At 43.2% G+C, this 13,201-nt stretch overlaps 1 protein-coding gene across 1 annotated transcript; it reads left to right on the top strand.

Annotated features, from left to right (window-relative positions):
• Positions 1–1,139: 1,139 nt before the first annotated feature.
• On the top strand, positions 1,140–9,641 carry LOC134195215 (uncharacterized). The gene is made up of 5 exons (XM_062664216.1): positions 1,140–1,283; positions 1,364–1,552; positions 6,297–6,360; positions 8,550–8,620; positions 9,504–9,641. The coding sequence occupies exons 1-5, from the start codon at positions 1,152–1,154 to the stop codon at positions 9,639–9,641; spliced, it is 594 nt and encodes a 197-aa protein (XP_062520200.1). The 5' UTR covers positions 1,140–1,151.
• The last annotated feature ends 3,560 nt before the right edge of the window (positions 9,642–13,201 follow it).

Raw genomic sequence — 13,201 nt, 5'->3', positions numbered from 1 at the left:
CGCTCACTAATTCGATTGCAAGATCTAGAGCGAGCGAAATCGACGGTTATTAATTAATTAAGTTAAGAACATTACCCTATAATAGGGGTAATTTCGCACACTCTTTAGTTAGGTGACCCGTATCTTCTGCAAGAGATTGCGTTCCGCGTTTACCTGCGTATGGTTTCTTCGTTTGCTACTGTAGTATACGTGGACGGCTGTTTTTGGCACCATGCAACTATACAAGCAAGCGGTTGGACGTTTTCTGCACAAGGGTCAAATATCAGGGGTGGGGCTATTCCGCACAGTTGCCGTTTCTCCCTCTGATGGCTGCAAACACGACACCTGGTTGGTGTATAGTTTGCTAACGGTTAGAATTACGACTTGAGCATACATATAGCAAAGTTATAGTTTTTGTAGATCTTCTGCGAATGCTAGCTACGGTTCGCCCTAGATGTTACTGATTTTGTCTGCTGCTTCTCCTCTCAGGCTCTGCACCGTTCACAAACCCATGTCTGCATCTTTTATGGTCTTTTACTTAGTAAATATAGCAATTTACAATGAAATGATATGATATCCACTTTGCACCGTAGGGTTTCCATAAATGACGAGAAGTTTCCCGTGATCGGCTAATTTCAGGTGGTAATTTATCTTCCACGATATGCACGAGCAGTATTAGCGGGTGTGTCTATCTTTGGAAAGTATGAAGTCACCAAACAACTTGCTAGCTAAAAAGTTAGACGATTTGTTCTACAACGGGATGCTCAGCTTTGCATGAAAAACACTAGCTAGAAAATTCTTCCAGCTCACAAACATAGGTATTTTGCTGCTACCTAGAACGCAGAACGATAAGCTATCCAGCGAGTGCTCACACGTTCCATTTCGTCTCCGCTGAAAGAAATGAGAAGTAATTGAATTTTAAAGTGTGCGGAATTGCCCGTGTGCGGAAATACCCCGGATTACCTTACGCTTTTGCCACAGATGGCGCTCCATAAGGGTAAGGACGTAGCCGCCGCTTTGAGGTAGTAAGCTACTAATTTCTAAATCTAATGTATAATTAATTAATTTTGTTGTTCGGGGCGACAAGGCTTCTTACAAAGACGTGATGCATGAGATATCAATTAGTAAGCATTGCCACATAGATATCAATTAGCAATTGATTGGACATATTGATGTCGTTTCTCTGCTGGCAGGCACTTCTAGTACTGTTCTTCGATAAGGTATCTTCGCTTATAGACTTACAAGAACTGGAAGGAGCAAAGTATGGCGTTGAAATACTGAACACTCCTCTAGCAATTCGTCAAGTAAGCTAGGGAATTGTGATGACGCATCGACGTCGTTGTTCCTTCCTTGACCGTTTCTGGTGTGTCTGTGTGTTGTGAAGGTGGTGGAAAATAGTGTAGACGTCGTGTCGAAGTACGGTCAGCGTTATCGTTGCAGTTGGCCTGCGTTTGAAGCTACTCGTTCGAAGGATAAGGAAACTAGCAAGAATGAAACAGAGGAAACATCAACATCTGATGTAATTAAGAAGTTGTTGACTCCAATGGCAGGAGCATGTCTCACGACGGTCAGTGTGAGGATAATTGTTGATTTTCAACTCTTGTAGCTTCCATTAAATTTATTAAATTATAAATCAAAATTAAATTTGTCTAAATTTGTCTTGAAGAAAAATTCTTCCGTAGTCATATTTCATTATCATTAGAAAAGTTATTTGCTTATTTTAATTTAAAATTTTAAAATATTTAATTTGCATAAACCGGTGTCACAGGGTATTTTCTGTTGCCTGGGAGGTAGCACACTAGGTTGAAACCTCCTCTTAGGGTTAGGATTATGGGTTAGGGTTAGAGCTAGGAAGCCCTTACGGGCGGAAATTTTGCACTAGAGCAGCAAGTCCAGCGGAGGTTTGACCCTAGGTCCTGATTTCTCCCTGAGGTTCTGTGTAGGGAGTGGTTCTACCTTGTAACACCGGTTTAACAAGTGGTTTAAAAGGATTGACCCTTTCCACCTGCACTAAACCAGTTATATTCTAACCTAGTTTGTAGTAGCTTTAGCAAAGTGGTTTTGGTTAACTACCAGGTCACAGTAGTGCTCTTGCTTAGATGGCCTTTGACAATGTCGTTTTAATGATATTGACTATTTTGCTGGTATAGGATTGCCGTGAAAGATGTAGGGTTGTTAACTAAAGGAGAGAAATCAGCAGCTACACAGAGAGACAAGACGGTGTCCTTGGTCATCATCTTGCAAAGTCTTAAGGCTGGTTCACAATAGACGCATGCATGTTCACAATATTCATGCGCTGTGATGCGATCCGACGGTGTGCGCCAACATCAAAGGATGCCGCTGTCGGAGCGCAGTGGCACATGGCACAGCGCAACAATAGGATCAGTTCTACTTTGCCGGAAACGTCGTACACCAAACAAGAAATGTCATTTACACTGGTCCAATCATCGAACTTGTCTAATTGGTCACGAGATGTAGCGTAGCAATGTCCGAGAATTCACATAGAGACTGTGTCATGCGAAGAGCTACTAGAAGCTGTGAGACGGCTTCCTTGTTATTGGGACGTCCAAAGCAAGCCTTACACATATGCCAGAGCCAGAGAGAATGTGTGATGCAGAGTTGCCGCGTAATAGTCACGTGGCTAGCATGTCATCATGTGACAATTAGTGCATAATCTAGTTATAGTTGCCTGACTGCAGCCCATTCACACTCTCCGTATTGTGAACAACAATCCACAGCGCCGCGCAAGGATCGGATGCATATTGTGAACATGCATGCATTCATTATGAACCAGTCTTAATTAAGTAGTAGATGCTGAATCAATAACAACGAACAGTTGCTCTGATTCAGCGACAGAGTAGCCCAATACTTCAAAACAAGCCTTGCTTAACGAATACTACACCGTTCCGAGACAGTTTGTCTTGCACATCTTGGTGTGCAAGTTCCTAGTGGAAACAGTCACTTTCTTGAACTGGGTTAGTATATATATGCATTTAACTTAAGCTAAACTAGTTTAATGTACAGCCATTTGAAACACGGCCTTAGTGTTTGCATTGTGTTTGCAGGAAACTGCGGACTGTAGATCCACTTTCTCGTAAGCATCTAATTATATAGATATTCTCCAAAAAGTGCTATTTATATTGTATTACCCAGCCTAGAAGGGTAGGGGCTGTTATTAGAACATTTAGTACTATGTGCCTTTGTACAGTGTGGTTAAGGAATAGGGTAGAAGCTATGGAATTCCCTGGAGAATCACAGACAAAGGAAAACATCACTGAGGCCGTGTTTCCACTAGCTGCACCTTAAACTAGTTTAGCTTAAACGCGTTTAAAAACTAAACCAGTTCAAGAAAGCGGCTGTTTTCACTAGGATCGATGTGCAAACAAATTGTCTAGGAACGTCTTGTTTTAAAGTATTGGGCTGCTCTGTCGCCGAGTCAGAGAGCATCTGTTGGTTTTCACTGATTATCATATGCTAGTAGGAATTTACATGACGATGACCAAGGACATCTTCCTCTCTCTCCCTCCCTCTCTTCCTCTCTCTCCCTCCCTCCCTCCCTCCCTCCCTCCCTCCCTCCCTCCCTCCCTCCCTCCCTCCCTCCCTCCCTCCCTCCCTCCCTCCCTCCCTCCCTCCCTCCCTCCCTCCCTCCCTCCCTCCCTCCCTCCCTCCCTCCCTCCCTCCCTCCCTCCCTCCCTCCCTCCCTCCCTCCCTCCCTCCCTCCCTCCCTCCCTCCCTCCCTCCCTCCCTCCCTCCCTCCCTTCCTTCCTCTCTCTCCCTTCCTTCCTCTCTCTCCCTCCCTCCCTCCCTCCCTTCCTCTCTCTCCCTCCTCCCTCCCTTCCTCTCTCTCCCTCCTCCCTCCCTTCCTCTCTCTCCCTCCTCCCTCCCTTCCTCTCTCTCCCTCCTCCCTCCCTTCCTCTCTCTCCCTCCTCCCTCCCTTCCTCTCTCTCCCTCCTCCCTCCCTTCCTCTCTCTCCCTCTCTCCCTCCCTCCCTTCCTCTCTCTCCCTCCCTCCCTCCCTCCCTCCCCTCCCTCCCTCCCTCCCCTCCCTCCCTCCCTCCCCTCCCTCCCTCCCTCTCCTTCCCCTTCCTCCCCTCTCTCTCTCTCTCTCTCTCTCTCCCCTCTCTCTCCTCTCTCTCTCTCCTCTCTCTTTCCTCTCTCTCTCTCTCTCCTCTCTGTCTCCTCTCTCTGCTGATGCTGCCTTTAGCTTACTCACATCTCCTTGTGCTTTCTGACAAGACCACCAAAAATGATTTACAACTGATCTTTTCCAGGCTGCAATGGCCCTCAGTTCATGCTTCTTTGAGTCTTAAATGTGATCACGAGTACTTGTTAGTCAAGTTATAAGTAGGTATTAGGTTTTGCTAACCTTAGACAAAACTTTATCCAATTCTTTGCTTTAATTAAGCCAGACATCAAGCTAGTGAACAGTATTCAAGTAAGCTTTGTCATGTTCTACATGTGAACATTAGCATGACTACAAGTAACTAATGGTGAGAACAAACACACATCATGGAAGAAGAGATATTGAAGTGGTGGTTATTGGCTCAATCACATTAACACCCTGTTCTTTTATACATTCTTACCCTTAACTTTCCTTTTGTCTATTATTTGGACATCAATGATGAGATTTGCTACATCAGACCATACACACAATATTTTGCACTAAACCCAGGAGAATCAGTCCTTCCATCACCACAAGCAACCACATGCTAATCTCCAATGCCACCCAGAACTTGTCTTTTCATCCCATTGCTCCAAAACTGATGGGCAATATGTATAACTGCTGCAGCCAATAAAATGTAAACTCAGAAATGAAGCGAAGGTTTAAACCTTGAGAAGAGACATATGTTGGCATAGTTGTTGCCTGACAGAAATAAAGATGATGCTAGGAGAAGGGTGTTCAAAAAGAATGGATAGCCATTCATTTCCTTGCAACGTCGAGAACTGCTCCACTGGCCTTCATGACCAAAGCTTACCACCACTACAGTGTTAGAGTGGCTCCAACATAAGTTTGCTCGATGCAAATTGGATGTTTTGCATGTAGACCCTGACAGGTCTGTAATGTACTCTTTATCACAAATAACTCTCCTGGCACTTGCAGCTGCTAGTAAACCTGTCTCGGCAGTTCTGACTTGCATTGGAGCAAACGCAACAGGTGGAATAGACTCTATGCCAACAGCAGTGGACTTATGCACTACAGGCTGGTTTAACTGGTCATCTCTGTCAGTGTCTCCAGTCTTGTCTGCAACAACAGGTGGCTCCTGTCCTTGTATATTCAAAGAAAGATATCAAATCAAAGATAGTTTATATGAATCAAAGCCAATTATGGGACTGATTCAGTAGAATTTGTCTGAAATGTGTTATTTTTGACAACAAATGGTGCATCAAGCAAACTTCCGTTCAGCTCATCTTCAGCCAAACACTGCATCTTGATGGTGACATGACACATCACTGACAGAAAACGGGCAAAGCGTTGTAAGTTAAACTAATCACAGGAAATGGTTCTGCATCGGGTTCATCATCATCTTCTGTAGAAGCACTGGGCTCTGTCAAATACGTGAGTAGACACTGCAACTTAAATGTCACTGTGTCGCACATCAACTATTCCACGTAACATCATATATATTATTATATAATGGCACTTTACTCAGACTTGTTAAACACTTCTAGATCATGAACAGAATCTTCACTATTGCTGCTGGCACCAGAACTTGTATTCTCATTCTCCTCATAAGAATCAGTATCTTCACAAAGATGTGAGGTTGTACCAGTAGTTGGGTTAGTGGTTGAGTACCTAGGACAAAGAACAACTGTTCAATAACTGGAAAAGTGCAAATGATAGGATACATAGGCTTGCAGAATCCTATCATTTGCAAGGATATGTATCCTATCAGACGAAATTACAGAGACCAACATCAACTAGCAGCTTTGCAGCCACAGGACTCAAATAGGTCCGGAAGAGCAGAGGAGGTTCCATTGCCTTCATAGGAGTAGAGCAGATTGGTGAGTGATCTGGAAAAGTTGATATACGCAGGGTTCTAGCCAGGACCATCTTTACCGTCATTTTGACGGTTGGGAGCATTCCTAGACGATTGGGGAGGTTCCAGCCGTCATTGTCCTAATGAGGAGCAATGAGGTGGCGTGTTGTTTGCTGCATAGCATGTTTACATAGGAATTCGACAAATGTCACTATAGAAACAGTGTAAAAATTGTGGTATAAACGTGAAAACAGGTGAAAACAGGGGCATCGGTAGCACCTGACAAAGCATACCATATCATGTGGACTTCTAGTTTCATTACATGTTCAACATTGTCTAGTGGACTTTGGTGGCCGAATCATTTGGTCCCTTTGCTAGAGGAGAAGGAGGTCCAGAGGGTGCATGTAAAGGCAGCTGGTAGTCATTTATGAAGCAGGGCAACACTAGCCAGTTATTATAGTAGAACCTAAGACCTCAGTGTCAAGACAACGAAAAAAGAAACTCATAATTATTACCATCTTCACAACCACTATCTAAGAAGATGAGGCACCTGAGATCTTTACTAAAGCCAGAACCATCACGACACCACAGACACAATTATCACGGTCAGTGACATCATCATCATCATCATCATCACAACCACTACCACTGCCATCACCATTATCGTCATCGTAAACGTCTTTACCATCATATAAGAAACTGACTACCGAAAAGGATTTGCCTGCAGTGTACAAGACATGGAGTGAAGGCCAACTATGACTGACATTGTAGAAGTGAAGATGGGCTGCTGAAGCTACTTTGTAAATAGTGTGGGAAGCATGGTAAAGCAAGAGCAGAACTCAAGAGCAAAGCATGGATAGTAGATGGTTGCTCAAGAATTAAACTTCAAGCCATTTAGGGTCATGAAAAATCTTCAGTACATCGTCAAAGTGCATGTCCCGAGCAAGTCAGATGTCAACTATCATCTGCAGGTGGATTGAGTGGGATGGTTATTAGAGAAAACATAAAGAGTGGTAACTGTTATGATACAGCTATATTAAAGGCCATGAAGGGTTTGTATTGGTTGTAAAAGAGAACACAGCACTTTGAAATAGGCTCTCTTAAGGAGTTGATGAAGCACGTTGATGTAGATCTTTTTTGCTGGAAATGCAAAGTATTTTTATTGAACTGACGACTAGTGTTGTAGTCTAGGTCGTCAAATGACGACTATAGCACACCAAGGCTAGTTTGTAATGGCTTTCTCAGCATGCAGGCGGATAGCTGTACTGTACTGAAACATGCGCCGCTTCGCGATTGACGCTCGCATTGGGACATTTGTCATACAATGACATGTACTCGCAGTAAATTATTACGCCAGCAGCATACGTTAACAAACTGCTCATATCCCGGATAATGAAACGGGGAGTGCAAGACCCGTCTCTGACAGAGTACGGGCATGAAGTTTATGACCAGGGGGCACGTGAGGAAGTGGAGACAATGGTCAATCCTGTAGGTTGAAATAGGTAGATATGATTGTAGTAGCAAGAACCGGACAACTTCCGCAATGTGATATGTGGAAGTCTGGTTGAAACCCCGCCTTGTTTTGACAAAGAGAGGTGGTATGCGTTTAACTTAATCACTAATTCAATTAGCTATCACTATTGTCTTTCCTGCCTCCGGGAAGATGTCATAGCTCTGTCAACACGTCGTATCCATTGGCTCAGCGGTAATGTGTTGGATACTCTTGGTTGCATGCCATTGTGAAGTACAGAATACTGTGCTATATGCTTGCACTAGACTCGTACCCAGTCCTCTTCTTCCGCGTTTGAATTACAACAGAAAAGAGTGATTTTAAATTGTCTGTCAGAGGTTGATTGATGATGCTTTCATGGTACCATTTGTCAACCTTACCTGCAGGCATTGCTTTCTTGTCTTGATGAATGGTTCCCCAATCTTCCTCTACTTTCAGCCCTTAGCATTTTTGTTCCTTCTCGTTTTCCTCAATACCAAGATCAGTTGGCAACATATGGCAATAGCAATTTGTCAACATTGTTGACATACATAGGCAAACCATGGACAGTTGGTGAAGAAGTGATTCCTTCTATTGTAGATTTGATTACAGCACAACATGAGTGGACTCACCTTAAGTCACTTTTCTTGACTCGTATGTATCTAAAGCAGATGACCTCAGCTCAGTGCTTCATACAACAGCTTAAATATCACCATGCTCAAAACTTAACCAACCTATTGAAAAAACTGATTGGGCTTTAGCCATTCCTTTCACGACAGCAGACTGTGAGCGTGATTTTAGCAAATTACAGATTATGAAGACAGATGTTCGTGGGTGTTTAAAAAGTGAAACTTTGGTCCATCTAATGAGAATTTCTCTAGATGGTGCCTTTTTACTGATTTTGAATTTAGTGAGGCATTGTGAGTATGGCACTCAAAAAAGAAAAGAAGGTTGCCTGCGAGCCATATTGCTATGACCTTGATAATTAGTAGAAATTATGATTGAAGACTTGAACTAACATAGAAGCATAGACATATTACTGGTTTGCTTTGATATTATTATATCTACAGAAGATGTAAAAAAGTAGTGTATTTGAATTGTTAGATTTTGAATACAGCACCATGTCTGCAAGTGTGGCATTAAGAGCAACTGTGGGTGCTCCCATAGAAGTATCTGTGAGCGTGGTTTATTAAAACTGGTGACGGTTGGCACAAAGTCCTGGCTAGAACCCTGTCAGTACGAAATAGCTCAAATTGTGGCATTATCACATTTAGAATGCATATGTATTAGATTGTTTAGACGTACATATTTAGTGACTTTCACAGGAAGGTGACAATCTGCAATCTTCACCTGAATCAATTTAGTTTCTTTATATAGACGAACTAGTAACCGAAGGCAGTCAGGTGTTACGTTTTAGATGACACTGACTAGGAACAGCACGATGGTCAAGGTGGTGAATAGTGTAACAGACTGGCTTAGTAAGTACTGTACGTAGTTAGGTTGTTACGTGGCCAATAGCGGTGCCTATCACATGATCTAAATATACGTGGTTTCTTGTCACTTGTACACAACTAGTAATAAAGCTGCTTCACAGAGAAGGTGTGGCTCGTTACTGTGTAATACATCACATGGTGTCAGGAGTAAGGGATTATTACCACATCACTGACTCATTTCACAGAAGCAGACTGAGATGGCGACAAATTATACATTTGATCATTATGAACTGGGATGCATCAGACTCCTATGAAAAGTTAAAATGATTCAGGGAACATGTCAATTTCGTCCTGTATGGCCCACTCAGCAATGCGGAAAAGAAAGAGAAAGCAAGCTAGCATGGCATGTGGATTGGGTGTGAGGGCTGTGAGGTATGCAAAACCCTCATTTGGGAGAATGTCGAAAAAGAAGACCCCATCGAGGTACTCGACAAAATGGAAGCATAATTTAGCCTGCGAGAAATTATTTGAATGGTGCATTTCCAATTCCACCAACAGAATCAGAAAGTTGGTGAGAGCTTAAGAATTACACTTACTTGCAATGGACTGCGTTTTCACGTACAAGGTTGTCGTCCTCATAGACCGGATCATCGTGGGAGTTGCCCACAAGAAGGTACAGGAGCACTTCATGAATGAAGGAGAGCGTCTCACACTATCTCCACATCACACGCCAGTACGAACTGTCTTAACAACATGTGAATGAGATGGCGAGGACACTAGAGTAGACGTGACGCAAGTGACGGGCATTGCAGCATCATGGCCCAGAGATGACACCAAGAAGACCAAAGCTTACAAGCTAGAACACCAGCGCCACAGATATGTCTAAGAAAAGAAGAGACCCAGGCAACAAAGAAAAACACACGTGCAGCCACTGTGGAAAGGAGGCGGCCCATGCCAGAACCAATGGTAAATGCCTTGCTAGAGGCTTACAATGTATGCAACAAGAAAAACCACTGGCATACTGTATGCAGTAAGGGGCTTGCTGCCGAGATACACGCTCTACCATCTACCAAGGAACCAAGCACACCGTTTAGCAGTGACAGTGAGGACACTCTGGACGACAGATATGCCCATCTCACAAAGGAGCGATGTGAAGCATCTATACAGTTTTATCTTCTAGGAACAGTCATCCAGACGAAAGGCAGACAGGCAGCAAGGACATATCTTCCAAATCGACACAGGTGCAAGGTGCAATGTGATTACCAGAGAAACATACAAACACTCGCCAGCCTTAAACATTGAGGAAATCAAAGTTTTGTACTCCTTCACCAATCATAGGCCCCACCCTGTGGGTGTCACCATACAGGCTTCTTATAGGACACAATGGCACCAACAAAGAAGTAAACTTTGAGATTGCTACTCTACAATAGGAAGACGCAATCTCAGGAGACTTGGCCGAGGAGTTGGGATTGATCAAATGGATCTATGAACTATAGCTTTGTGAACAACAGTGCCTCCCAAAGAACTATAAGAGTTTCCGGACTTAGCCAACATCACTGGTACCCCTCCTGGAACATACTCAGTTAAAATTGATCCTGGAGCTAGAGTAATCGAGAAACTGAGAGAAATGAAGGTCCAGAGTGATGGCCACATTTTGAAGGTTGAGCAACAAACGGAATGGGTAAGGTCAATGGTTGTTTCCCTCAAGAACGACAAAGTGTACATATGCATTGATCCAAGGGACCTTAACAAATGATCAAGAGGACAAGAGGGAACACACCCCATAGAAACAGTTGATGATGCGATTAGTAACATTCCCAATGCCACGATGTTTTCAGTCCTGCACGCCATGTCTGGGTTTCTCCAGATCGTATTTGATCAAGAATCATCTCTACTAACAACTTTTAACACGGCAATTGGCAGGTATAGGTGGCTTAGATTACTCTTCGGAGTCAAGAGCGTCCCGGAAATATTCCAAAGAATAATGGATGAAACACTGGAAGGCATTGATGGGGCCACAGCAATCATGAATGACATTCTCATCGGCGGTTGAGACAGGGATCATCATGACCTCATCCTCCGCAGTGCCATTGAGAAAGCAACACAATACAACCTGAAGCTGAATTTTGAGAAGTGCAAGCAAGGTACTTATGACATCTGTCCCGTATGTCTGGCACCTAATCACTGCAGAGGGCCTAAAACCGGATCTAGAGAAAGTACAAGCCATTACGAGGCAATGCCTGATCTTCAAAGCAAAGAAGAAGTAAAGCAGTTTCTAGGGTTTGTTGGATACCTGTTCGAATTCATCCTAAACCTAAGCAGCATTGATGAACCCTGAGGGTATTACTGAAGACTGACCATGACCTCATTTGGCAACCAGCACATCAACACAGCTTTGAGAAGCTGAAGGATTTGTGCAGTCATCCACTGACATTAGCATATTTCAACGTGCAAGAACCAGTGGAAATACAGTGCAATGCACGCAGCAAAGGACTTGGAGCAGTTTGTCTTTAGAAGGCAGACCAGTAGCATGCACCTCACGGGCCATGTCTGATATGGAACAAGGATATGCACAAATCGAAAAAGATGTTATCTATTGTGAATGCAACTTCAAAATTTTATCAGTATGTGTTTGGCAAGCATGTAACCATGTACAACGATTATAAGCCGCTGGACAACATATTAAAAAGCCACTGCTGAGCGCCCCAATGAGGCTACAGAGAATGTTACTCAAACTGCAGTGGTATGACCTAGGTGTCCACTACAGGAAGAGAACAGAAATGGAACTGGCCGACACACTATTAAGAGCATTTCTGCCGAGCACGCAAGCTACAACATCAGCACCAGAGCCCATCAACATGATTCTACATACCCATAATTACTGGGAAACACACCAAGTTCCAGCAGGCTCCATCCGATGGATTGTGCTAGCTTTATAACACCATATTCGCAGGGTGGCTGGAACACCGTAAAGATACTCATCCAGCGGTTAGACCGTATTATGACTCCAGAGACCAGCTTGGAATGAGGATCATGGTATCGTATGGCCATCATTTCTGTGGTCTTAAATACTGCAATTTGAGAAATTAGACAAATTTTTAATTACTGCAAATTAATTATACATGCACACACACGATGCATGCGCATGCATGCACACATTACACATCACACACTAAAATGTTTGTACACAGGTATAGGCATTCTTCTTTGGGTCGTTTTTAATTTTTATGGAAGTAATATTTGCTCTGGCATTGTTGAAAAGTACTGTGGTAGAACAGTTACATGGACATTTTTAATGAAGAAACGCTATAGTGGTTAACCATTGGATGCATATGAAATACAAGCTCATGTGGACATCACTAGACACCAAATGCTAAGTCATGTCTAATTAGCAAACAGCTAGTCTACAGCTGTGTTGTGTTGACATAACAACTCAATTCTAGAGTATATACACTTGTCTCTAATCATTCATGTGTCATTGCAACACTTAGATAATAATTGGTGGCACCTGCTCTTGTGACAATTTAACAGGTGGGTAACCATTCCCTAACAATGAGCACATGTGCAGGAGGCATGGTGAGTAGTCAAGTTGTAGAGCCGTTGGTCTGTTGTTACTGTACCTTAGTGCTTTTCGCCTCGGGTAATTAATGGTACACTGGACGTGTGCACATTGATAATGTTGCACATTTCGTTATCTTTGTAGGTCTTGTTTGTTGAGGAAATTGTGTACTCAGGGTGAGTAAAGTATGTAGGAGAACTTGTGGTTTCTTTGTATCTGCTATCAGTGTAGATGCAGGTGAAAGATGCTGTTATGACTACAGGGTTCTAGCCAGGATTTTGGAAGGTGTAGGGGTATGGGCATGGCACATGAAATACAAATTTCTGCTGGTTTGGGGAGTGGTTTAGGATACCTTTTGTAAACCGTTTGCTTTTGGCATTACTGACTGAAACTCAGCCTCTACAAATCACACCGAGTCAGACTGGTAGTAGCGTATGGATTACATTCTTAATTGTTTCTCATTACTATTGCTAGTAGGCAACGAATCCAATTACAGTACTATAGTATGCAATTAGAGACTCATGATTGACAAGTCTGCGCCTTCTCCTTTATTACTGTTGATAAGCGTTCCACAGGCATGAACAGAGACACTATCTATGACTAGTCAGTATGTTGGAGGCATAGGAGTCGTCTTTGAATGCGTATTGGGTATGTTGAAGGCGTAGTGGGCATGTCTGTAGGCGTAGCTACGCCTTAGCATGCCTGGCTAGAACCGTGGACTGTATGTGCACGGTAATGTTAACATTAATTGTATGCATTGTTGT

The sequence above is a fragment of the Corticium candelabrum genome, chromosome 19 (assembly GCF_963422355.1).
Source record: "Corticium candelabrum chromosome 19, ooCorCand1.1, whole genome shotgun sequence".
NCBI classification, from domain to species: domain Eukaryota; kingdom Metazoa; phylum Porifera; class Homoscleromorpha; order Homosclerophorida; family Plakinidae; genus Corticium; species Corticium candelabrum.
This window is presented reverse-complemented; position numbering and strand designations above follow the sequence as displayed.

Excerpts from the sequence above, each read along its gene's own strand:
- LOC134195215 (XM_062664216.1), top strand. The coding sequence starts at position 1,152 with ATGTCGTTTCTCTGCTGGCAGGCACTTCTAGTACTGTTCTTCGATAAG. Across the intron at positions 1,553-6,296 it reads CATGTCTCACGACGGTCAGT|TGGACTTTGGTGGCCGAATC; the intron begins GTGAGGATAATT and ends AACATTGTCTAG. Across the intron at positions 8,621-9,503 it reads GTGCTCCCATAGAAGTATCT|GTTGTCGTCCTCATAGACCG; the intron begins GTGAGCGTGGTT and ends TTCACGTACAAG.